Genomic DNA, 24,129 nt, shown 5'->3' with positions numbered 1-24,129 from the left:
CTTGATGATTGGGAGCTAACTGATGAACTACCTGAAGAGGACGCAATGGTCGTTGAAGTTCAACCCCCATGGAAGATATACTTTGATGGTGGTGTGCACCGTAGGGGAGTTGGGGCTGGCGTAGTATTTGTCACTCCCCAAGGTGAAGTCTTGCCCTACTCTTTCACCTTGACACAACTCTGTTCCAACAATGTTGCTGAGTATCAAGCATTAATACTTGGACTTGAAATGGCCGTTGATATGAGGCAATTGCAATTGCAAGTCTTTGGTGACTCTTAGTTAGTGATCAATCAGCTTTTGGCTAGCTACAAGTTTAAGAAGCCTGAACTACGCCCATATCATGATTATGCTAAAAAATTAATGGGGTGGCTCGATGATGTGACTATTCAACATGTTCCAAGGAAAGAAAATAAGAAGGCTGATGTTTTAGCTGCCTTAGCTTCGTCATTAGCCCTGCCTGATCAAGCGCACGTTACTGTCTACCAAAAATGGGTAGTACCGCTGCCAAATGAGGCTGAAGGTGAAGAAAATGAACTCAAGCATCTTGTCACTGTTTCTGAAGTTGAGAAAGAAGAATGGCGACAACCCATTATCAACTACTTGTGCTATGGGATACTTCCAGAAAATCCGCGGAGAAGAACTGAAATTCGTCGTCGTGCACCTCGCTTCCTTTGCTACAAAGATACCTTATACAGAAGACCATTCGAGGGAGTACTCTTGCGATGCTTAGGGGAAGAGGAAGAACTCCAAGCTTTGCAAGAAGCGCATTCTGGGGTATGTAGGTCACACCAGTCTGGACCAAATCTCCACTTCCATATAAAAAGGATGGGATATTATTGGCCAACGATGGTAAAAGATTGTTTGGACTACGCTCGAAGATGCAAGGCTTGTCAATTCTATACGAATTTTATTCATCAACCTCCTGAAGTGTTGCACTCGATTGTTGCATCCTGGCCGTTTGACGCTTGGGGATTGGATGTTGTTGGACCACTGCCAAAGTCCTCTGGTGGGCACCTATACATCTTGGCTGCAACTGACTACTTCTCAAAATGGGCTAAAGTTGTTGCTCTCAAGGAAGTAAAGAAGGAAAATGTTGCAAGTTTCATCTGAGTAAACATTATTTATCGCTTTGGCATTCCTCGTTACATAATAATGGATAATGGAAAGCCATTCGATAATAGGTTGATGAACAAGATTTGTGATCTCTTTGGCTTCAAGCAACATAACTCTTCGATGTACAATGATGTCGCCAATGGTCTAGTTGAGGCATTCAACAAAACTCTATGCAACTTGTTAAAGAAAGTCGTCTCCAAATCCAAACGAGATTGGAATGACCGTATGGAAGAAGCTCTATGGGCATATAGGACAACTCACCGCACGCCAGCACAGGCAACTCCTTATTCATTCGTTTATGGACTCGAAGCCATCTTGCCACTTGAGCGTCAAATACCTTCGTTACGACTGGCTATTCAAGAAGGGATCACTAATGAAGAAAATGCTTGACTTTGATTAGCCGAGTTGGAGGCTCTTGATGAGAAGAGGTTGGAAGCTCAATAGAGTCTTGAATGTTATCAAGCTCGATTGTCTCGCGCCTTCAATAAAAAAGTTCGCCCGAGATCCTTTCAAGTAGGAGATCAAGTCCTTGTCGTACGAAGACCCATAATTACTTCCCATAAACCTATAGGGAGGTTCACTTCAAAATAGGATGGGCCATATGTCATACAAGAAGCTTGGGGCTTACAAGTTGGTTGATGCAGATGGCACGAGAATCGGCCCTATCAATGGCAAGTTTTTAAAGAAGTATTATCCTTGAAGCTATAATGCTCCTCGACGTACGAGCCTAAACTGCAAGTTATGATGCTCCTTGACGCATGAGCCTAAATTGCATGTTGCTACACTCCTGGCCCGCATTAGTCTAAACTGTGTACGGCCCCTACAAAAAAAAAGAGTCCTCTAGGTTGAAAACTTCGAAAGAGGCGGCCTAGGCAAAATTTAGGACATAAAAAAAATCACCCAGTCTGAACTACGGAATAACTTGATCCTCTTCACCGAGGTACGTAGGCAGCTTAGAGTTTCATTCTAAGTTCAATTGCATAAGTTCAAAAGATACATATTTCCCCAATTGTTGTTCGAATGAAGTATGAAGGAATGTAAGATCAAGCTGAAATGCCATCCTCCTATTGAACTTTGATCTCATTTGATTTAAAGGGGGCAATCCTCCATGGTAAATTGATATCTTCAATATGCCGATTTTAAGAGGATGTCAATTATTTGCGTTGAAGTCCAGGGATTCTCTATGTCTTCAAGTTCGCCAAACCTTCAAGTTTGTTGGTCTCCAAGTTCGTCCTTTGCCTTAAAAGAAAGGGAAGAGAAGAGAGGCGTCAAAAGGAAACACAAGTATAAGAAAAATATTGCTTGGCACAACGTTTCAAATTCAGTGAGACTTGAACCCAAGATATTTGTGAGAATATAGCTCTTAAATTTCGATTGATGGCAAGTAATACATCTTCCGATTTTAGGAGGATGTCAAATATTTGCGTTGAAGTCTAGGGATTCTCTGTGTCTTCAGGTTCGCCAAACCTTCAAGTTTGTTAGTCTCCCAGTCTGCCTTCTGCCTTAAAAAAAAAGGGAAGAGAAGAGAGGCGTCAAAAGGAAACACAAGTACAAGGAAAAGATTGCTTGGCATAACGTTTCAAATTCAGTAAGACTTTGTCACGACCCTAAACCCAACCCGGTCGTGATGGCGCCTCTCATGAAGACAAGGGCAGCTGACTCACTTCCAATTCACTTTAAGCAATTAAAATAATAACTACGAAGTTTTTAATCAGAAATAAAATTCCAAAATAAGCATTTAACAGTATAATTTGCAGAGATAAAAGCCAACACAGCCCGACATCATGGTGTCATCAGTCATGAGCATCTAAAACAATACTACCAGTCTGAAATTCTACTCCACTACTAAATAACTGAATCAGAAAAGAAATAAGATAGAGGGAGGTTGCACTGGGCTGCGAATCGCCAAGCAGCTACCTAGTAAACCTCTGAAGATCTGCTGGAACTGTCAACCCTCAGTAGCAGGACTTGTAGCACCCGAATCTGCACACAGAGGTGCAGGGAGTAAAGTGAGTACTTCCAACTCACTGAGTAATAAGAATAAATGAAGACTGAACGATATAAAATCACGTTAAACACAACATTTAGCTATCAGAGGCATAACAAAATCAGTAACACAATTTAACAATGAAATCTCATAAAAACACCTTTTTAAGCAGTCAACAATAGATAGGAAAAACAACTAGGAATGGTAAACACATAAGAACTGCCCCTCGGGCACAATAACATCAAATCAGCCTCTCAGCTAAAGCCGCAACTTGTGCAATCCGCACACCAATAAGCAAAAATCTGAACATACTCAAATTATGAAAATGACTCAAATGAAAGAGTCGTACCGCTAGCTCACCAGTACCACCACACCATGCTGAGAACCCGTCACACCTCGTAGAAACAGAACATACGAATTCAACCCAAAGGATCATACCTCCACATAACTTCGCTGCAATGCGCGACCCTATCCGAACACTGGTCCATATGAAACACTTCAAGTCACTATGCTCAAATTTGACCGCCACACAATTTGATGTCTAGAACCAAAGCAAATCATCATAACCACGGTGAAACAATTGACATAACATTACACAACTCGAAAGGACACAACCGATGCGCCATCCGCCAAGAAATATTCAATACTCCTCCCGCTCAAATTCCACTGAGAGACCCCCAATAACACCGCACCACATATGCCTATAACCAACGAATCCCAATGCCTCGCGACACGGAAAGGTAACTCATAGATTTTCCCAGATTACTAATAAGCTCAATAACAATCGAATCAACCCATCCTTCAACAAACAACTCGGAACCAACCAGGCCGACTCAAGTTAGAACACACATCCACATTTGCTTACCAACGAACCCCTATATCAAGGAACCCTGGATCTGCTCATTCAACTCCTTTAACCCTGCCAGTGTCATACGATACGGTGCCCAACACCAAATCAATACCGAAATCAACAACTCATAACATCATTCGAACTTAGTCGAGCCTTCGAAACACCAAAAACAACATCAAAACACCAAAATCACATCAAATTCAAGCCTATGAACTTTGAAATTCCTAAATTAGAAGTTATCGCTACAAGCGTTGAGTTATGTGGTATATCACGTAATTGCATCTGAGGTTGCAGGCATGGGTTATTATAGCTTGTTCGGGCTTATTCAGAGTATAAGTATGAGATTCTGATCTTATGGATGATTTCGGAAGTGGAAATGTGGTTCTAAGGTTTATGGGCTAGGTTGGATTGTGAAATTTTAGTTGCATTGTGTTATCGGACCTATATGAGATAGGGTGACGTGGGATCACCCCCGGGTATGTTCAAGTAAGGTTATTCAGCGATTGGTTGGCTTTTGGAACAACTCTGGGCACGTTCGAGGACGAACGTTTGTTTAAGTTGGGGAGGATATGATGACCCGGCCAGTCGTCCCATGAGTTACCACTCCATTTTTCCCCATTTTTGCTTCTTTATGCTTTGTTTATACGTGTTATATGGTATCAGGGTGGTCGAATCGAATCCGGAATGGTTTTGGTAAGGTTTGAGACACTTAGTCTCTAAAAGTAGCTTTAGAGTTAGAAAAGTCAACCGAGAGTTGACTTATTGGTAAATGACCTCAGAATACGGATTTTATGGATCAAATAGCTTCGTTAGGTGATTTGGGACTTAGGAGTGTATCCAAAATATTTTTGTGATTTCCGGTGTAGAATTAAGCTTCAATTGGCGAAACTTAGTTTTTGGCGATTTTCGGTCGGCATTGGAAAATAGGCTATCGGGGTCAGAATAGAATTCTGACAGTTTGAACAGGTTCGTAATGTCATCTTGGATATGTCTGAAAAATTTCAGGTCAATCGGAGTTGTTTTGGATAGTTTCGGCGTCGTTGGTGGAATTTAGGAATTTCAAAGTTCATAGGCTTGAATTTGATGTGATTTTGGTGTTTTGATGTTGTTTTTGGTGTTTCGAAGGCTCGACTAAGTTTGAGTGATGTTATGGGACGTGTTGGTATATTTGTTGAGATTTTCAAGGGTCTCGGGTGTATTTCGAAAGGTTAACGGATCAGTTTAGACTAGAAGAAAACTGTTGCATTTTTCACAGCAGCATGAACAGTAACTCGGGAGAAAAGTAACGCGGGTGAACAGTACTCAGGTGAACAGTAACTCGGGTGAACAGTACTCGGGTAAACAGTAAAATGCGTGAGCAGTATTTAAATAAACCCTCCGCGACCATTAAACCCTTTTACACCATTTTTGAATGGGAAAAGAGCTTTGAGGCGATTTTGAAGAGACGAAATCATTGTTCTTCATTGAGGTAAGGATTTTGGACCCTAAAACTCGATTATTTGTGATTAAGGAACAAAATATTAGTGTTTAATTCATGAAAATCAGTAGAAAAAGGTGGAGTTAGGGCTTGAGATTATGAGACCTTCTAGGGATGATTTGAGGGGCCAAACGAACTCCAATTTTCGAGTTCTTTATCGGACTCGTGAGATGGTGAAGAACATTTTGGTATAAAGTTTGTCTAGTTCCGGGATATGGGCCCGGGAGTCGGGTTTTGACTGATTTCAGGTTTTGTGCTTAAAATCGATATTTTTCAATTGGAATTCATTCGTTTAGCATAATTTGATGATAAAAATCTGAACTTGGTAGATTTGGAGCACTCGGAAGTTGGTTCGAGAGGCAAGCGTGTTGCAGAGTAGCTTTTCGGGCTAGTTCGAGGTGAGTAATGATTTTAAATGCTATTCTAAGGGTATGAAACCCCGGATTACACAACGTGCGGCTGTGTTGAGGTGACGCACACGCTAGATGACGAGCGTGGGGTCATGCACCGTTGGGGATTGTGACTTAGTCCATCCCGAATGACTATTTTTCTGTATATTTGGTAGCTAATTGTTTGATATATTACACTTTAGGCTAAATGCCATATTTGGGCTTTGTGCCAACTGTTTAAACCCTTAGGGTATCGTTAATGATATTTTCCTCACTGTTTGATTTCATACTTGTGCTCAGTCACGCCAGATCTTTCAATGTTTTCAAAACTCAGCTATGTTAATCTGTTTTAGAAACCTTAAATGATGTTTTAAATATATTTTGAGCTGAGCTGCATATTTTTACTATTGCCCGAAGGGCTTATGAGATTCTGACTGAGTAAGGCCGAGGGCCTATATTGTGAGGATACTTTTGGGTCGGGTTGCACGCCGCAGCAGTGATACACTAATTATGATAATGAGGCCGAGGGCCTGAGATTGTACGCTACGAGGTGGCTTGATATTGATATGAGGCCAAGAGCCTGTTTATGATGCCACGAGATGGCTTGATATTACGCTTGGGCCGTAAGGGGCCCCTCTAGGAGTCTGCATACCCCCAGTGAGCGCGGGTACCCATTGTGACATGAGATATAGCCCAAGGGGATGGTATTGTTCTGTGATATTGCCCGAGGGGCTAATGTGATGTTATTGTGCCCGAGGGGTAGTTCTTATGTGTTTACCATTCCTAGTTGTTTTTCTTATCCATTGTTGATGGCTTAAAAAGGTGTTTTATGAGATTTCATTGTTAAATTGTGTTAAGTTGTGTTTAACGTGATTTTATATCATTCAGTCTTCATTTATTCTTATTACTCACTGAGTTGGAAGTACTCACTTTACTCCTTGCACCTCTGTGTGCAGATTTGGGCGCTACAGGTCCTGGTACTGAGGGTTGACAGTTCCAGCAGATCTTCGAAGGTTTACTAGGTAGCTGCTTGGCGATTCGCAGCCCAGTGCAACCTCCCTCTATCTTATTTCTTTTCTGATTCAGTTATTTAGTAGTGGTGTAGACTTTCAGATTGGTAGTATTGTTTTAGCTGCTCATGACTGGTGATACCCCGATGTCGGGCTGTGTTGGCTTTTATCTCGACAAATTATACTTATTTTGGGATTTTAGTTCTGATTAAAGACTTAGTAGTTATTATTTTAATTGCTTAAAGTGAAGTAGAAGTGAGTTGGTTGGCCTTGTCTTCACGAGAGACGCCATCACGACCGGGTTGAGTTTAGGGTCGTGACAGACTTGAACCCAAGATATTTGTGAGAATATAGCTCTTAAATTTCGATTGATGGCAAGTAAGACATCTTCCGATCTCGAGGCTTCCATACCAAGATACAAAAGTTTTGGTGAAATCGCGCAATCTGAAATCGTCACCGTGTCAGAATTTTATGTTGATTTTGGAATATTATCTGAAACTATCCTTATGGTATTAAATTTTGCATTTTGGATATGATTTAAATTTCGAAGTTTGGTTTCCGAAAAATTAAACTGTTCATAATTTCGACTTTTCTACACCAAGATATGAATTTTTTGGTGAGGCTGCGCAAATCTGGAATTGATAGCATGGTGCAATATAAGGTTAATTTCAAAATATTATCTGGGGTGATTCTGAAGTTGTTTGATTTAAATTTTTGGATATGTTCTATATCTTGAAGTCTAGTTTTTAAAAAATCAAACGGTTTGTAATTTCGACGTTCCTACACTAAGATATGAATTTTTGTTGAGACTGCGCAAATTTGGAATTGGTAGCGTGGTGCAATATAAAGTTGATTTCAAAATATTATCTGGGACGATTCTGAAGTTGTTTGATTGAGAATTTTGGATATGTTCTAGATCTTGAAGTCTAGTTTTCAAGAAATCAAACAGTTTGTAATTTTGACGTTCCCACACCAAGATATGTATTTTTTGGTGAGACTTCACAAATCTAAAATTTTCAACGTGGTGGAATCTAAAGTTGGTTTCAAAATATCATCTGGGGCGATTCTGAAGGTGTTTGATTCTAAATTTTGGATATATTTTAATATTGAAGTCTAATTTTCGAGAAATCAAATGGTTCATTATTTCGACTCTCCCACGACAAAATATGAATCTTTTATTTCAAGCGTTTAAAGCTAAAAATTATGCGACTAATATAAAAGTCGGACAATGTAAAGCAAAAGAGAAGATGAAACATTTAAGCCCTTGAAGTGTCCAAGTTGAAATCTTCAAGTTCGTCGGTCTTCAAGTTGAAGTCTCCACATTCGCCACCCTTCAAGTTGAGATATCTAAGCCCTCCAGGTCTCCAAGTTGAAGTCTTCAAGTTGAGGTCCTCAAACTCGTCGGTCTTCAAGTGAAAGTATTTGAGCCCTCAAATTTTTTAGATTGAAATGTCAAAGTCCGTCAAATCTTCAAGTTTGCCGGTCTTCAAGTTGAAGTCTGCAAAGTCCGTCGAATCTTCAAAGTTTTCCAAATGTTCAAGTCGACGTCATCGAGTTCATGAAGTCTTCGAGTTGAAGCTTTATAACTTTCCAATCTTAAGGTGGACATATGAGTCCCTTTGCACCTTAAGTTGGCCTCTTCATGGGTTTGTCCTTAAAAGGAACTATAACTTTCCAATCTTAAGGTGGACATATGAGTCCCTTTGCACCTTAAGTTGGCATCTCCGATAGTCGGGTCATTCTGAGAGTAATCTCTCCAGTAGTCGAGCCACATTGAGAGTAACATCTCCGGTAGTCGGGCCGTTTTCGGGCCACATTGAGAGTAATCTCTCCGGTAATCGGGCCATTTTGAGAGTAATCTCTCCTGTAGTCGGGCCACATTGAGAGCAATCTCTCCGGTAGTCGGGCCACATTGAGAGTAATCTCTCCGATAATCGGACCGAGATAAGTACTCATCTCTTCACACCTTAAAACACTCTTTTTCATGCATGGATCATCTCATTAAACAAAAACACATCCTTCTTGTTTGACCTACAAAAAAATGACAAAAGAAGAAAAGTACGACAAAAAGAAAAAAAAAATTATTTTCGCGTCAATACTTCCAAGTCGTTAAAAGTAGACTCAAAGTGGTTTGCAAACGCTGAAAGTGACGGTAATAGAATGAAAAGTATACCGTATTTATAGATGTCAAAACGCGATAGTTGAAAAAGAAGTGCCGATGTGGGAACTACGACAATTCGTATCCGAAACGAATTCGGACTCGCTAAAAAGCCAATTCGAAACAGATTTGGAGCCCTTATCCAATTAGTGCGACGGTAAAGGCGGTAATTTAATGCTTTCTTTGATCAAGTAAAGGACGGCTTTGATCAGAATATCTTTGATCACCACTTTATAGATAAAGGACTCCTTATCTAAGTTTTAAGCTCTACTTAATTCTTTGGCAAGATTATTAAGACTAGGTGCATTTGTTTCTAGTCATACGTGGAGGGAATCTTTGGCAATATTGATTCAAGTGCCAAGAATTATATGCTTACATAGTTTTGGTATTCTTTCTATACGAATATGAACTGATGTCAAAAGTCTCAAGGAATAACTTGCACGGACAATTTTAATTTGAATCGAACTCCAAATTCAATGCGTCGTTAATACTTCAAGTCTAGTCTTTAAAAAGTTTTAATACTTCGACAAGTCTTGAAGTAGGGGACATTTGTAGGCAGTGAAAATTTTAATAGATTTAAATCCATAAGAAATTTGGATTTAATCTTAAATTAAATATTATATAGGTCCAAATAAATATTATGGACTAATATATAAATAAATTAATTATATAAGACCAATATATATAGATTAAATAAATAAATCTTAATCCATTGGGCTAGTCCACTTAATTGGGCTAAAGTGATGAGCCCAATTTATTAGGCCCAAGATTTCATCTTCCTAGAGGGCCAAATGGATGCCCACTTGTCAAATGACATGGCGCGCCAAATCAAACGGAAGAGCCAATAGGATCATGCCACGTGTTAAAATGACAAGGCATGCCAAGTCACATTAAAAGGCTAATGAAATTGCGCCACGTATGCAAATGACATGTTCTGGCCAATCAAATGCGATCATGTCACATTTTAATTTGATTGGTCGGAAAGAGTTTGTTCTGATCACAACTCCTCCCTTCCACAACTATAAATAGGGGTCTTCATAACTTAGAAAAAACACCAGAAGTTATAACAAGAAGCAAGAGAGAGCTCGTGGATCAAACGCAGCAAATTTCTCTACAAGTTTCAAGCTTTAAGCAATCAAGTTCAAGTTCAAGAAATCAAGTTCAAGCTCAAGGACGAAGAACGAATCAAGGTCAAGTTCAAGCAATCAAGCTCAAGAACAAGATCATCATTCGTGGAAACAAATATAGATTCAAGATCAAGCTCAAAGGCCCTTGAATTTATTTACTATTGAAAAGAAGAATCAGAGGACTCATAGAGTTTGTAACACTCAAATATTCAAAATAAAATACTACGATTGTTGCAATTTTTTTTGTCTTGATTTTATTTTTTCGACGCAAATTTATTGTCTACAACAATATAAATAAATGATCTTTTTGAAATTTGTTATTAGATGTCATACATTATATCGTATTGGAGCAGGGTGGATAAAATGGAGGCTCGTATCTGTTGTCTTTTGTGATAAAAATACACAGTAAAACTCAAAGGTAAGTTTTAAAAAGTAGTGATTAGACCGACTATGTTGTAAGGGATAAAGTGTTGGTTAGTCAAGATCTCTCATATCTAGAAGATGAAAGTAGCTGAAATGAGGATGTTGGGATGGATGTGCAGCATACCAGGTTAAATAGATTAGGAATAAAGATATTCGGGAAAAGCAAAAGCGGCCTATGTGGAGGATAAGATCCAGAAGGCAAGGTAGAGATGGTTCGGGCATGTGGAGAGGAGAAGCGTAGATGCCCCAATTAGGAGGTGTGAAAGGTTGACCTTAGTGGGTAGGAGATACGGTAGAGGTAGGCCTAAGAAGTATTGGGGAGATGTGATTGGGCAGCACATGACGCAACTTTAGCTTTCCGAGAACATGACCTTTAATAGAAGGGTGTGGAGGTCAAGGATTACGGTAGAAGGTTAGTAGGTAGTCGAGCGATTCTCCTTTTTGTCCCCATATCGGTAGTATTAGTGTTAGTATAATATACTTTGATTCTTAGATTGTTATAATTACTAATTATTGTTTGATTTTTATCTTTTGCTTTGGTCTTTTTAATATCTCGTTGTTGTTGCTTTGATTTTTAATTGCTTTGTTGCTTTGGTCTATTTTTATTAATTATTTTTGTAGTACCTGCATTGAAATATTTAAATTTTTAAAATGGATATTAGAGTTTTGATTGATGTTAATAAAATAATTTTTTCATCTACTCATTCATTTCATTATAGAACTTCACTAGCCTATATACTAACTTACTATTTTTCACATTTTTTCCCTCGGAAATAATATTTATTTTTTTCAGAAGTATATTACATAAATTAAAAAAAGATGTGTAAGGGTACATTTGAAAAAGAGAATTGACATATGAGGGGAGAGTGTCTATTATTTAAAATTTGAATGAGCGTTTAATTTTCTAAAGCAAAATTTGAAGTTGTAAATGATTTTCTCTCTAAACTAATATCATCAGTATCATGTTAGACTTGGGACCACTTTCCTACTCAAAGTCCTCTATGTCTCATCCACCGTAGTTCACGGTCTGGCATTTGGCAAAAACAAAAGAAAAAACTAAAACATCAATTCTAAAGAACTAGGGTTTACACTCCTAGGTATAACGTGATTCCAACTCTAGCCCCCAAAAGCACATGGCCTTCTGTAACCGAAAGCACATGGACTTCTTTCTATAACCAAAATAGGTTCTTAAAACAGCTGTCAAACCACGTGACGTACAATTCTTAAACTATTTTCCAACTCAAACTCCTAACTCTTTCCTCAAATAGTCCACTTCTTCAACACGTTACTAGACGACATTCTCCACCTCTCCCTAATCTCAACTCCGCAACTTCCTACTGCTTTCGATTTTTACAATCTTGTTAAGAAGCTTAATTTGTTAATAATAAGCTTAATTAACACTGTAAAGTTTTTATGGAAATAAATAAATTAATTAAAGAACATAAAGAGATTGCATATAAGAGTAAATCATAGTGCTTCATAAATAAACAAAGAATCCATAATAATAATAGTGGTAGTAACAATAAACAATAACCAGAGTAAAAATCAAATCAATAGCATGTACGCAGTCACCACCGCCCACGGGTAAAAGTAAAACAAAACGAATAAACATCAACGAGTAAGATGAACTAAATAAATCCTAAAATAATAAACATCTCGTGAAAATCCAAAATGCAAACTCTCCTCAGATCTAAAACATCAAAGATGCAGCGAAGATCGCTACAACGGCAGATCCGGCGACGGTGACTCTGTTCAAGGAGGCAACGTTAGGAGACGAGGTTGGAGAACCGGCGGGAGCAGCGCCGATGGATGGAGGAAGAGCAACGCCGCCGGAGGGAGCAAATGCTGGAGTGTCAGCAGTTGGTGGAGCTGGTGGAGATGCCAATGGAGATTCAGAAGGAGATGCGGCAGTAGTAGGAGATTGTGATGGAGCGGATACAGGTGTAACAACAGCAGTTGGAGGTGATGCTACTGGTGCAACTGGTGATGCCTTTGGTGTAGCTGCCGGAGAAGCTCCCGGAGCCTGAGCAAAAGCAGATCCGGCGACCAAAGCGAAAATGAAAGCGAACATCATCCTTGAGTAAGCCATTTCTTTCTCTCTCTAGAAGCTTTTCGAAAACTCTGATTTGAAGTGTTGAGCAGTTTTTAGAGAGCGAAAGTGTAAGTTTCTTCTGTATGTATTTGGTAGAAAGATAAAGACGAGGAACACCGCCACAGGGAACGGAGTATATATAGGAGAGATTGAAAGTTGAATTTAGTCTGATCACGTCTTTGTTTCCGTGTCAAGAGATCTAAAGCATTCACGTGTATAGTTGGATAATCGAACACATAAGGTTTTGCGAAACGGTAGGATTCTAAGGACCGTTGGATCATTTAATTATTACTCCATTAACATAAATTATGGTTACCGTTATGATTGGCACGTTCTAAGGGGAAATTAAAAGGTTTGTTTTTGTGTTGGCCACCTGATTGGTGGGACCACATACAGTGTGATACAGAGTTGGAGTACTAATAATTGTCAATAGTGTAAAGAACTTTAACACTAATCAAATTACTTAAAATTTTTATTAAGTATATTTGTCCCAAATAAGTGTAAATTTGTACCACTATTTTTGGTACTAATATAACAGGTTAAATTGTAGTTAGTGTAATTTTTTTTTGCATAAGTATAGGTTTAATAAAAGACTTAAAAAATGATACTTCCAACGGAAAATTACAGATCACAGATTCATGTGCAGTAGAGATTAGTGTTTGCTGATTAAAAGTTAATTATTAGCATTAGAGGCCGCCCGACGAATTTTGTGGCCTAAAGCCAAATTTTACGAGGGGCCTTAATTTTTTTTAAATATTTATATATTTATTTATTTGAAGTATATTTTTCTGACTTTTCTTAGATAAAAAGTTATTAATAATTTTCTTATAATCAATAACTCCTAACAAGTATTTCTCAATTGACAATATAACTAATTCACTTAACCTTTCTTGAGACATTGTTGATCTTTGGTAAGATTTTATCAATTTTAATTTTGAAAACTTCTTTCCACTGAAGCACCGATAACAGGAGTTATTAACATTATTCCATATGTAATATAGGCATTTGGAAAGGAATCAGATCTTTTTATTTGATTGAGTGTATCAATTAAATTGTTATCTTCTAACTGTACTATTTTTCTTAATACTTTTAATTCAGAAAATAAATCTAAATCATCAATAGCAAATTGATTATTATTCTTTAAGGAACATTTAAGATTAAGGCAATATTTTTTAAATTTTCATCATCTAGTGATCTTAATTTTTACTGCTAAATAGAAAATCAAAAATATTTTCATATGCTTCGAATTGCTCAAATCAATTTTGTAGTAAAAAAAATAGCCTTACCTATTATGTATAAAAGCAATCAATTGGGTAACATAGGAGACATCTCTAATTTTTTCCCGAGAAATCTTTTGAATTTTCATTGCTTAGCTTTTACTCCACTCCATCAAATAAAATGTGAATAACTCGTCCTCTAAAAGGCTCTTCGAAAGATTCTGAGATTTCATTATCAACATTCTCATCAAATTGTTACTTCATATATGTCACACGATTCTTATGAAATTTGGGTTCGATATTCTTTTCAAGTGCAAATTTCCTTGGCAAAAATCTTAGTAGTTGCAAATCCTTCTTCTCTATATTTGTTAAAGAAAGAAATTGATTTTTCAATTCACAGATTTTTTTTTTTAAACTTATACATAATCTATTAGATGTAACAAAAAATAAGCTTCCCACAAATATGGGGCCTAAAGCAGTTGCTTTACTTGCTTTATGGAAGAGCCGCTCCTGATTAGCATAAACTTTACGTGAAAATTAATTAAGCAGTTTAGATTTCGAAGATGGCCAGGGTGGGTAAGACTTTGAGAAAAGCTTTTCTTTTTTTCCGAATTCAAAGTATGCCGAAGAAGTATTGCGATGAGGCGATTAGACAAGATACAGCGATTCTCCAGCTTATCGAGGAAAATGACCTTAGATAGGAAGGTGTGAAGGTTGAGAATTAAGGTAGAAGGCTAGGTAGTCGAGCGTTGTTCTTGCTTGTTCCAGTAGTTTTAATGCGTTTCTCAGTATTAGTCTTTTATTTTCTTATTATTAGATTTATGGTATTACTTATTGTTTCTTTCACTAAGATTTTTTGTTTGATTTACTAGTGTTATTGCTTGTTGTTATTCCTCTCTATTTTTCTTGAGCCGGAGGTCTTTCGAAAATAACTTTTCTACCTTCTTAAAATAGGGTAAAATGTGTACAATCTATTCTCTTCAAACAACATAAATGGAATTATACTGAATTTGTTATTATTTTTGTTAATTAAGACTATCAGATAAAATTTGTGAAGTGTCAGAGAAGTAGATTAGAGCGTGGTGAATAAAAGGGGAAAAAAGGCAGGATAATGGGTTCGACAGCAAACAAAGTCATTATGAATAGACACACTAATTGGAAAAATAGTATATTGGGAAAAAAGTCATTACTATTTTTTATTCATTGGCAATAGTATTTAAATATACTATCTCATGTCCACAATAAATGATTATTTTACCTTTTTATTGTGGTCCAAAATAAATGTTCATTTACATAATTTAAAAGTAATTATTTTTATTTTTTAAAAAATTTACCCTTATTTATATATTACAATGTAATAAGATAATAATTAATTAAAATTAATTTACTGTATATATCTTTTTTTTCTTTAGGAGTTGATATTTCTTTAATAGGTATGCAAAAGGTAAAAATTATTTTCTCTCAATCACATCAAAGACCGAACCTTTTTGTAAAACAAGACAGGGGAGGGGACAGCTGTTATATATGGGAGTGAAGAGTCCGGAACCTTTTTATTGCCTTTTTGGATAAATATAACATTAATAAACGTAAAAAAAAGATATATTTTTATATATAACGCCAAAATTAAAAACGCAAACTTTTGTTGTTAGGGTATAGCGTAAAGAATAATCACGATATACCCCTTGACGATTTGACTGCAGGGTTTTCATACGCTATACTATAGCGTTAAAAATTAATATGTCTATACCCCTGAAACTGTTCTTATAAGCGTTAAAAATTAATACGCTATACCCCTGAAACTGTTCTTATAAGGTGAAATGATTTCACCTATACCTAAGCCGTATTTAAGGATTCATACACCAACACTTAAGAGGTGAAATGATTTGTATTGATTGGGTTGGTTTTTCTAGGTGTTATGAAACATATATATACAAATATAAATAACTCATTTTCTTCTCTCTTTTTTTCAAAAAAATAGATCTCATATTATTAGGTTTTTTTACTTTTAACCCGCATCAGAAACTATTTATATATGATAGTTGAAAAAGTATATAGAATTTATATAAATTTTGTATATAACATACATAATTTATATATATAAAAATATATATATTTTTCGACTATTATTTTAAAAACGGCTATACAATAATATTTTACTTCTCGAAATTTAAATTACTGTGAACTTTGATCAATATTTTAAAATATATTTAATGTTTCATGTAAATTTGCTTTGCAGATTAATCAAATTGATTCTCAAGAAGCAAAAAATATTGCATAAACTAGGACAGAGGAAATATAAAATTTAGGTCCTAACTAATTATATATTCTTTTTTTCTCATCAGATTATAGAGTCAAAATTATTCAAATGCCTAGAAGAAATGCATGGTGAAGCGTACAAGTCATTCATACTAAGCAAATTAATTCCTATTGCCGGAAATGTTCATGAAACAAATATTATTGTAATATAGACAAATATTACTCTAAAGAAATAATATTATTGTATATTAATTATAGATAAAATGTTATTGTATAGCCGTTCTTAAAATAATAGTCGAAAAATTATTATATAAATTCTATATACTTTTTCAACTATCATATATAAATAGTTTCTGATGCGGGTTAAAAGTAAAAAAACCTAATAATATGAGATCTATTTTTTTGAAAAAAAGAGAGAAGAAAATGAGTTATTTATATTTGTATATATATGTTTCATAACACCTAGAAAAACCAACCCAATCAATACAAATCATTTCACCTCTTAAGTGTTGGTGTATGAATCCTTAAATACGGCTTAGGTATAGGTGAAATCATTTCACCTTATAAGAACAGTTTCAGGGGTATAGCGTATTAATTTTTAACGCTATAGTATAGCGTATGAATTTTGCACGCTGAACCCTGCAGTCAAATCGTCAGCGGGTATCTCGTGATTATTCTTTACGTTATACCCTAAAGGCGAAAGTTTTTAATTTCGACGTTATATATGAAAATATATCCTTTATTTTTTATACTTATTAATGTTACATTTATCCAAAAAGACAAGGTTCCGGACTCCGGGAGCAAAGGAAGAGAAAATTAAAGTACCAGTTGTCTTTGTATACCATACTAAACTAAAATTTGTGACCTAGAGGCTGAACGTGCACCGCCCCAGGTCCTTTCACATCTCAGATTCCTTTTTAATTTCCTATTCGCATTTCGGTACACTTTCGCCGGAAAAAACGGCTTGATTTTTACTTTTAATCTTGTTTCATTTTATTTTTCTAAAATATTTTCGTGGAAATGGTACCTGTATTGGAAAAAATTATATTTAAATATAAAGGTAACGTGTCAAGACACGTAAACTGGTCAAATGATCAAAGAATTACAACTAGCCAAGAGGTACGAGTTGCAACAGATACGAACAAATGGCAGAGGAAGAGGCACGGGCAGTTATTCAAATAACTTAGCGCTCGTACCTATCTAAGTCATTTATTTCCGAGAATCAAAATGAATGAATCTGACAATAGAAAAGAGTACATATACGACATTTAATAGGCATTAAATGTGGAATACGTTAGAGAATTTGTATTGAATGTACTGATTATGTAACGTAGCATTCAATGTCTTTAATTACTCATAATAACTTCATTATGATTTGGGCAAAACATATATCTCCAAGATGTCTATAAAAGGGAGATATCTGATCAATTATAAGGACACGAAACACTATTGGAATAAACTTTGATTTACTTGTTTTTCTCTTGATTACTCTCTTGCTACCTAAATTACTTCCTTTTATACATTCTTTTGATTATCAGTAACCCGTGTTCTTCTAAATTCTAGCTTTGACTAAAATTTTATTTTTTGGTTAAACAAATTGGTTCCGTTACCGAAAAACTGATAATCTATTTTCTTTTCACTTAACTTTCCTTGTTGCATCAATTATGTCGAACAACAATGACAACACTCAAGAAAACCAAGAGAACCAACAAAATCAAGGAGATCCATAGAATATTAACACTCAAGTTCCTACTCCACGAGACTCTCCACGGCAATCTCGTGAGGGTACTCCTGGTGGGTCTCAAATAAACGAGCATGCTCAATTTGAAAATGCTGAAGCTATTGATGAAGCTTTGCAAAAATTAATTGCTGCTCAGGTCAACAAAGCTGTTGAGGCACTTGTTAACCAGTTACCTGTTGCAACACCCACACCTACTCCAAATAATAATACTTTGAAAAACCCTCGTTCCGGGCTAGTTAACTTAGGTAGCGGTGGAACTCCCAGTGAATCACAGGAGAGAGAACCAGGTAATGTAATTAATTCTGATTTACAAAATTTAGTACTAACCTTGCAGAAACAGCTCAAGGAGCAAAGTGAGCGCATAGAGCAGATACCCGGTGTGCCGCCCATAATCAAAGGGGTAGATATGGATAGATATTTGCAACAACCCTGGAAGCCAAGTGATGCTCCACTCCCAATTCTAAAAAAGTTCAAAATGTCTGATATTCCAAAATATGATGGAACAACAGACCCACGAGATCACGTGACTGCATTCACAACGGGCGTAAAAGGCAACAATTTGACTAAGCAGGAGATTGAATCAGTATTAGTCAAAAAATTGGTGAAACGCTCACCAAAGGAGCGCTAACATGGTATTCTCTTTTACCCGAAAATTCTATAAATTCTTTTGCTGAGCTTGCAGATTCTTTCATCAAAGCACACTCGGGAGCTCAAAAAGTAGAGAAAAGAATGGAGGATATTTTCAAAATCAAGCAAGGGGACTCAGAACTGCTTAGAGAATTCGTGGACAGATTTCAACGTGAAAGAATGACATTGCCACGTGTACCTAACAACTGGGCAGCTATAGCTTTCATAAGTAATTTGAATGAAAAAACTCAGAAGCTACGAGGAGACTCAAGGAAAGCCTTCGAGAATTTCCAGCTACAACATGAATGATGTTTATAACAGGTATAACACGAAGCTGAGGATTGAGGAAGATACTGTTCCACGCTTTCAAAAAGAAGAAAAGGTAAGTTCGAGACGTGCGGAGACCAAAAAAAGATCCGGTAAAAACAAGTACGAGCCTTAATGGGACCTGCGAGAAAGGACTCACGGTCAAAGCAGGATAATCAAAGGTACGATCACAGATCAAGAAATAGAGAATCAGGTTCTTTATCAAGATTCAGGAACGAGCGAAACAACTATGAGTCACGAGATGATGATAGAAATTTAAAAGCGAGATTCGATGGTTACAACTTCAACGTCAGCACCTCCGAGCTCGTAGCTGTTTTCAAAAGCATGGGAGATAAGGTTCGATGGCCAAAGGAAATGAGATCGAATCCAAACAGGCGCAACCCTGACCATTGGTGCGAGTTTCATAATGACCACGGACATAAAACAGCAGATTGCAGATTTTTACAAAGTGAAGTTGATCATTTATTAAAACAAGGATATCTTACTGAGTTGGTCAGTGAGAAAGGCAAGCAAACTTACATGAAGAACAGGCAGGAGCCTCCAAAACCACCTTCTCCCAAAAGAACTGTCAACATTATAAGTGGGGGTGAAGACGTCAATGGTATATCATATACTGCAGCTAACAAAATTTCCAAAGTAACAATTACCCAAGGGAAACAGGTGCAACATGTTTTAGAGGAAAACAACATTACATTCAATGACGCAAATGCAGATGGCGTATTAACCCCTCATAACGATGCACTGGTAATATCTTTAATTGTATATGATACTAATGTAAAACGAGTTTTGATTGATCCAGGTAGTTCCGTGAACATTATTTTGCTAAGAGTATTACGTGAGATGCAAGCTGAAGATAAAGTGATACCAAAGGTGCATACTCTATCTGGATTTGATAATTCTAGTGTCCTCACGAAAGGAGAGGTAACACTCACCACATTCGCTGAAGGAGTCGTCAAAGATACAAAATTCCAGGTGGTAGATATGGAGATGGCTTACAACATGATTCTTGGGAAACCATGGATCCACGAAATGGATGTTGTTCCTTCAACCTTGCACCAAGTTATTAAATTTCCATCGCCATGGGAAATCTGTCAAATTCGTGGAGATCAACATGCAGCCAGGGCTATCAACTCTGTTGTAGATACAAGCACGAGAAATGAAGGTAAATAGCAATCACAGGAGGCAGTTGAGGACACCACAACACAAACCTCAACTAAACAATGGCAAACAGATGTAGATTCAAGGCCTGATACCATTCAAGAATCAGAAGAAAATGAAAATATCAAAACAACAATAGAGGAATTAGAGCATGTCATGTTATTTGCTCAATGGCCTGATAAAAAAGTCTATGTTGGAGCCAATCTTAGCCAAGGTATGAGAGGTAAGTTAATTGAATTTTTGAAAACTAACTTGGACTGCTTTGCTTGGTCCCACTCTGACATGACAGGAATACCACCGGAGGTGATGACTCATAAACTAAATGAAGATCCATCATACCCTCCTGTCAAGCAAAAGAAAAGAAAGCAAGGAACTTTTAAGAATCAGGTGATTCAAGAAGAAGTCCAAAAATTGCTAAAAATTGGTTCCATTCGTGAGGAAAAGTATCCTAACTGGTTAGCTAACACTGGTGTAGTTCCAAAAAAGAACGGTAAGTGGCGGGTTTGTGTAGATTACACAGATCTTAATAAAGCCTGGCCCTAAAGATTCTTTTCCACTACCACACATAAATCAATTTATTGATGCAACTGCAGATCACGAACTATTAAGTTTTTTAGATGCATATTCAGGTTATAATCAGATTAAAATGGATCCGGGAGATGAAGAAAAAACTTCATTCATAACAGACAAGGGGACTTACTGTTATAAAGTAATGCCCTTTGGTCTAAAGAATGCAGGTGCAACGTATCAGAGGTTAGTTACCAAAATGTTTCAAGAGCATTTAGGAAAGACTATGGAGGTATATATAGATGATATGCTTATTAAAACCCAGTATTCAAAAGATCACATATCATACTTATCTTCAAAAGATCACATATCACACTTATCTGACACATTTTCAAATTTGCGCAAATTTAATATGAAGTTAAATCCCAACAAATGTGCATTTGGCGTTGCATCAGGTAAGTTTTTGGGTTTTCTTGTTTCTAACCGTGGTATTGAAGTGAATCCTGCACAGATTAAGGCCATAGAAGAAATCCCTGATATACTTTCAAACAAGAAAGAAGTTTAAAGATTAACAGGGAGAATTGTAGCCTTGGGAAGATTCATTTCTAAATCATCAGAGAAGTATTTTAAATTCTTGTCAGCCTTAAAGAAGCAGGATCATTTTGAATGGAATGAGGAATGTCAACAGGCACTCAGGAATTTGAAAATGTACTTATCAAATCCACCTTTGCTGGCAAAACCAAAGGCTGGGGAAAGACTACTCATTTACCTTATTGTTTCAGAAGTTGCGGTAAGCATTGTTTTGGTCCGAGAAGAACAAGGTAAACAATCCCCTATCTATTATGTTAGTAAATCTTTGTTAGATGCGGAGACGCGTTATCCTCAATTAGAAAAACTTGCACTCACATTAATCATGGCATCTAGAAAGTTAAGACCTTACTTTCAGTGTCATCCTATCGATGTAGTAACTCCATATCCTTTACGTAATATATTACATAAGCATGAGTTATCAGGTAGGTTAGCTAAGTGGGCAATAGAGTTAAGTGAATATGAAATCACATACCAACCTAGAACTGCTATAAAATCACAAGTGTTAGCTGATTTCGTGGCTGATTTTAGCCAAGGGATGCAATTAGAAGCAGAAAAAGAATTACAGGTATTCAATGGAGCTAACTCGGGAACTTGGACTTTATTCACTGATGGCTCATCTAATGTAAAAGGTGCAGGTTTAGGGATTGTCTTGGTACCACATACGGGTGAAACCATTCAACAAGCTATTAAATGTCACTCCATAACTAACAATGAAGAGGAGTATGAGGCTGTGATTGCAGGTCTAGAATTGGCACGAGAGCTTGGCATAAATCAGATTATAATCAAGAGTGATTCGCAACTCGTGGTTAATCAAATGCTGGGGACTTATACAGCCAGGGAAGCAAAGATGCAATAATACTTAGAAAAGGTACAGGAATTGATAAAGCAATTTCAAACCTGGAAAGTTATACAAATACCAAGGGATGAAAATGTTGAAGCGGACGCCCCTAGCTAATCTCACATCTGCAATTGATGTGGCAAGTGATGCAAACTCCTCAGTCATACATTTATTTTATTCAATTCTCGATCCTGATAAGAATGAGGTAAATTTTAATAATTTAACTTGGGATTTGAGGAACGAGATTGTTGCTTTTTTGCAGTATGGTACCATCCCTGATGATAAGAAAAAAGCTTATGCGCTTCGAAAGAAGGATGCTCGGTACTGCTTAAAGCAAGGCAATTTATATCGTATAATGTTCGGTGGTCCCTTAGCAAGATGCCTTGGACCTTTGCAAACAGAGTATGTAATGAAAGAAATACACGAGGGACATTGTGGGAATCACGCAGGATGAAGGTCATTGGTAAGAACCTTAATTAGGGCAGGTTATTACTGGCCTAAAATGGAAGAAGAAGCAGAAAGTTTCGTAGCCAAATGTGATAAATGTCAAAGGTACGGTAACAATATGCATAGACCTACGGAGTTATTACATCCGGTCATTGCGCCATGGCCATTTATGAAATAGGGAATGGATATCGTGGGTCCATTACCACAAGCAAAAGGACAGGTAAAGTTTCTGCTCGTACTCACTGATTTTACTAAAGGGGTGGAGGCAGGAGTATTTAAACAGGTGCGAGAAAAGGAAGTCAAAGATTTTATTTGGCAGAATATCATATGCCAATTCGTTGTACCAAAGGAGATCGTGTGTGATAATGGCCCTCAATTTATTGGAGCTCAAATCACGGAATTCTTTCAAAGTTAGCAAATTAAAAGGATTATGTCTACACCTTATCATCCGGTGGGTAATGGGCAAGCAGAATCAACGAACAAGGTTATTATCAATAATTTAAAGAAACGATTAGAGGAATCAAAAGGTAACTGGCCTGAAGTGTTACCTGGAGTTTTATGGGCATATCACACAACTGCAAAAACAAGTACAGGAGAAACACCGTTTTTATTGGTTTATGGAGCTGAGGCTTTAATTTCAATTGAGATAAGGGAACCAAGTACGTGGTTCACACAGGCGACACAGGAATCTAATGACGAGAAGATGCAGGTCAATCTAGATTTACTCGAGGGGAGGAGAGAAACTGCATTAATAAGAATGACAGCACAAAAGCAAGTCATAGAACAATATTACAACCGAAAAGCACGCCTCAGATTCTTTAAAGTGGGGGACTTCGTGCTTAAAAAGGTTTTTCAATCTACAAAGGCAGCTAACGCGGGTAAATTAAGTCCAACATGGGAAGGACCCTATAAAGTTCGTGATATTGCAGGAAAGGGAGCATATGAACTGGAGACAATGGATAGTAAGATACTACCTTCACATTGGAATGTTGTTCATTTGAAGAGATACTATTTCTAAGGAATACCCATGGTCAGGTATCACCATTTTAAATTTAATTTTTGAATTGTTAAAATTTTACTATCAATGTTAGATAATCGGCAAAAAGCTAACCTGTACTAAATGATGAGTCACGACCTGTAAGGCACACGGAATAACCTAAAATTCCTGGCCTAGGGTTACAATTATTCTGATAGAAATTCAAACGGGTTAAGCAGTCTTCATCTATAATCGCACCTCCGAGTCTCGTATGTTTTTCCTTTTCTGGAAAAGGACCAAATGAGAGAAACTATCAAGTGCTCGAGGCTTCATACTTCAACACTCAAATACTTGGGGGACTACATAATATACACAGACATGTGTATAAAGAAGGCAAAGAAGATTGAGGAAAAATCAAGCCTAAAAGAGTCAAGTGCAGAGTAAAAGTCACAAAGTCACGAGATGGAGCCACGAGCTAAGGCCAAAGAAAAACCTCACTATAGTTAGGGTAAAGGCTATGTACTAAAACGGGTTATAAGGAAAAACCCCGTGTCTATTATTCTTCTTTTGTAAAAATCTGTTACAAGAAAAACAGTTACGAGAAAGTTATAGATGTAATTCAAATACATGTAAAGTATTATTCAAAACTTGTCAAAGTTATTTCAAAGAAACATGTGTGTTCCCATTTCTTTTATCGTATGATAACACTATTATGAAGTTGAGACATCTTCTACATTAAGTGTTGAAATATAAAAGGGCCTTCTTTTATAAAACTCATGTTTAAATTAGTTAGTCATGAGATTAACAGAAGCATTTTC

The 24,129-nt window shown here is 36.8% G+C and overlaps 1 protein-coding gene across 1 annotated transcript; it reads right to left on the bottom strand.

Annotated features, from left to right (window-relative positions):
- Positions 1-11,991: 11,991 nt before the first annotated feature.
- Positions 11,992-12,745, bottom strand: LOC107779981 (uncharacterized). Its single transcript, XM_016600485.2, has one exon. The coding sequence runs from the start codon at positions 12,621-12,623 to the stop codon at positions 12,225-12,227; it is 399 nt and encodes a 132-aa protein (XP_016455971.1). The 5' UTR covers positions 12,624-12,745; the 3' UTR covers positions 11,992-12,224.
- Positions 12,746-24,129: the final 11,384 nt, after the last annotated feature.

The sequence above is a fragment of the Nicotiana tabacum genome, chromosome 16 (assembly GCF_000715075.1).
Source record: "Nicotiana tabacum cultivar K326 chromosome 16, ASM71507v2, whole genome shotgun sequence".
Taxonomy (NCBI): domain Eukaryota; kingdom Viridiplantae; phylum Streptophyta; class Magnoliopsida; order Solanales; family Solanaceae; genus Nicotiana; species Nicotiana tabacum.
Note: the sequence above shows the minus strand (reverse complement) of the source record. Positions and strands in the feature narration are given on the sequence as shown.

Bases quoted from the DNA above. Each gene is read 5' to 3' on its own strand.
- LOC107779981 (XM_016600485.2), bottom strand. From the start codon at position 12,623: ATGGCTTACTCAAGGATGATGTTCGCTTTCATTTTCGCTTTGGTCGCC.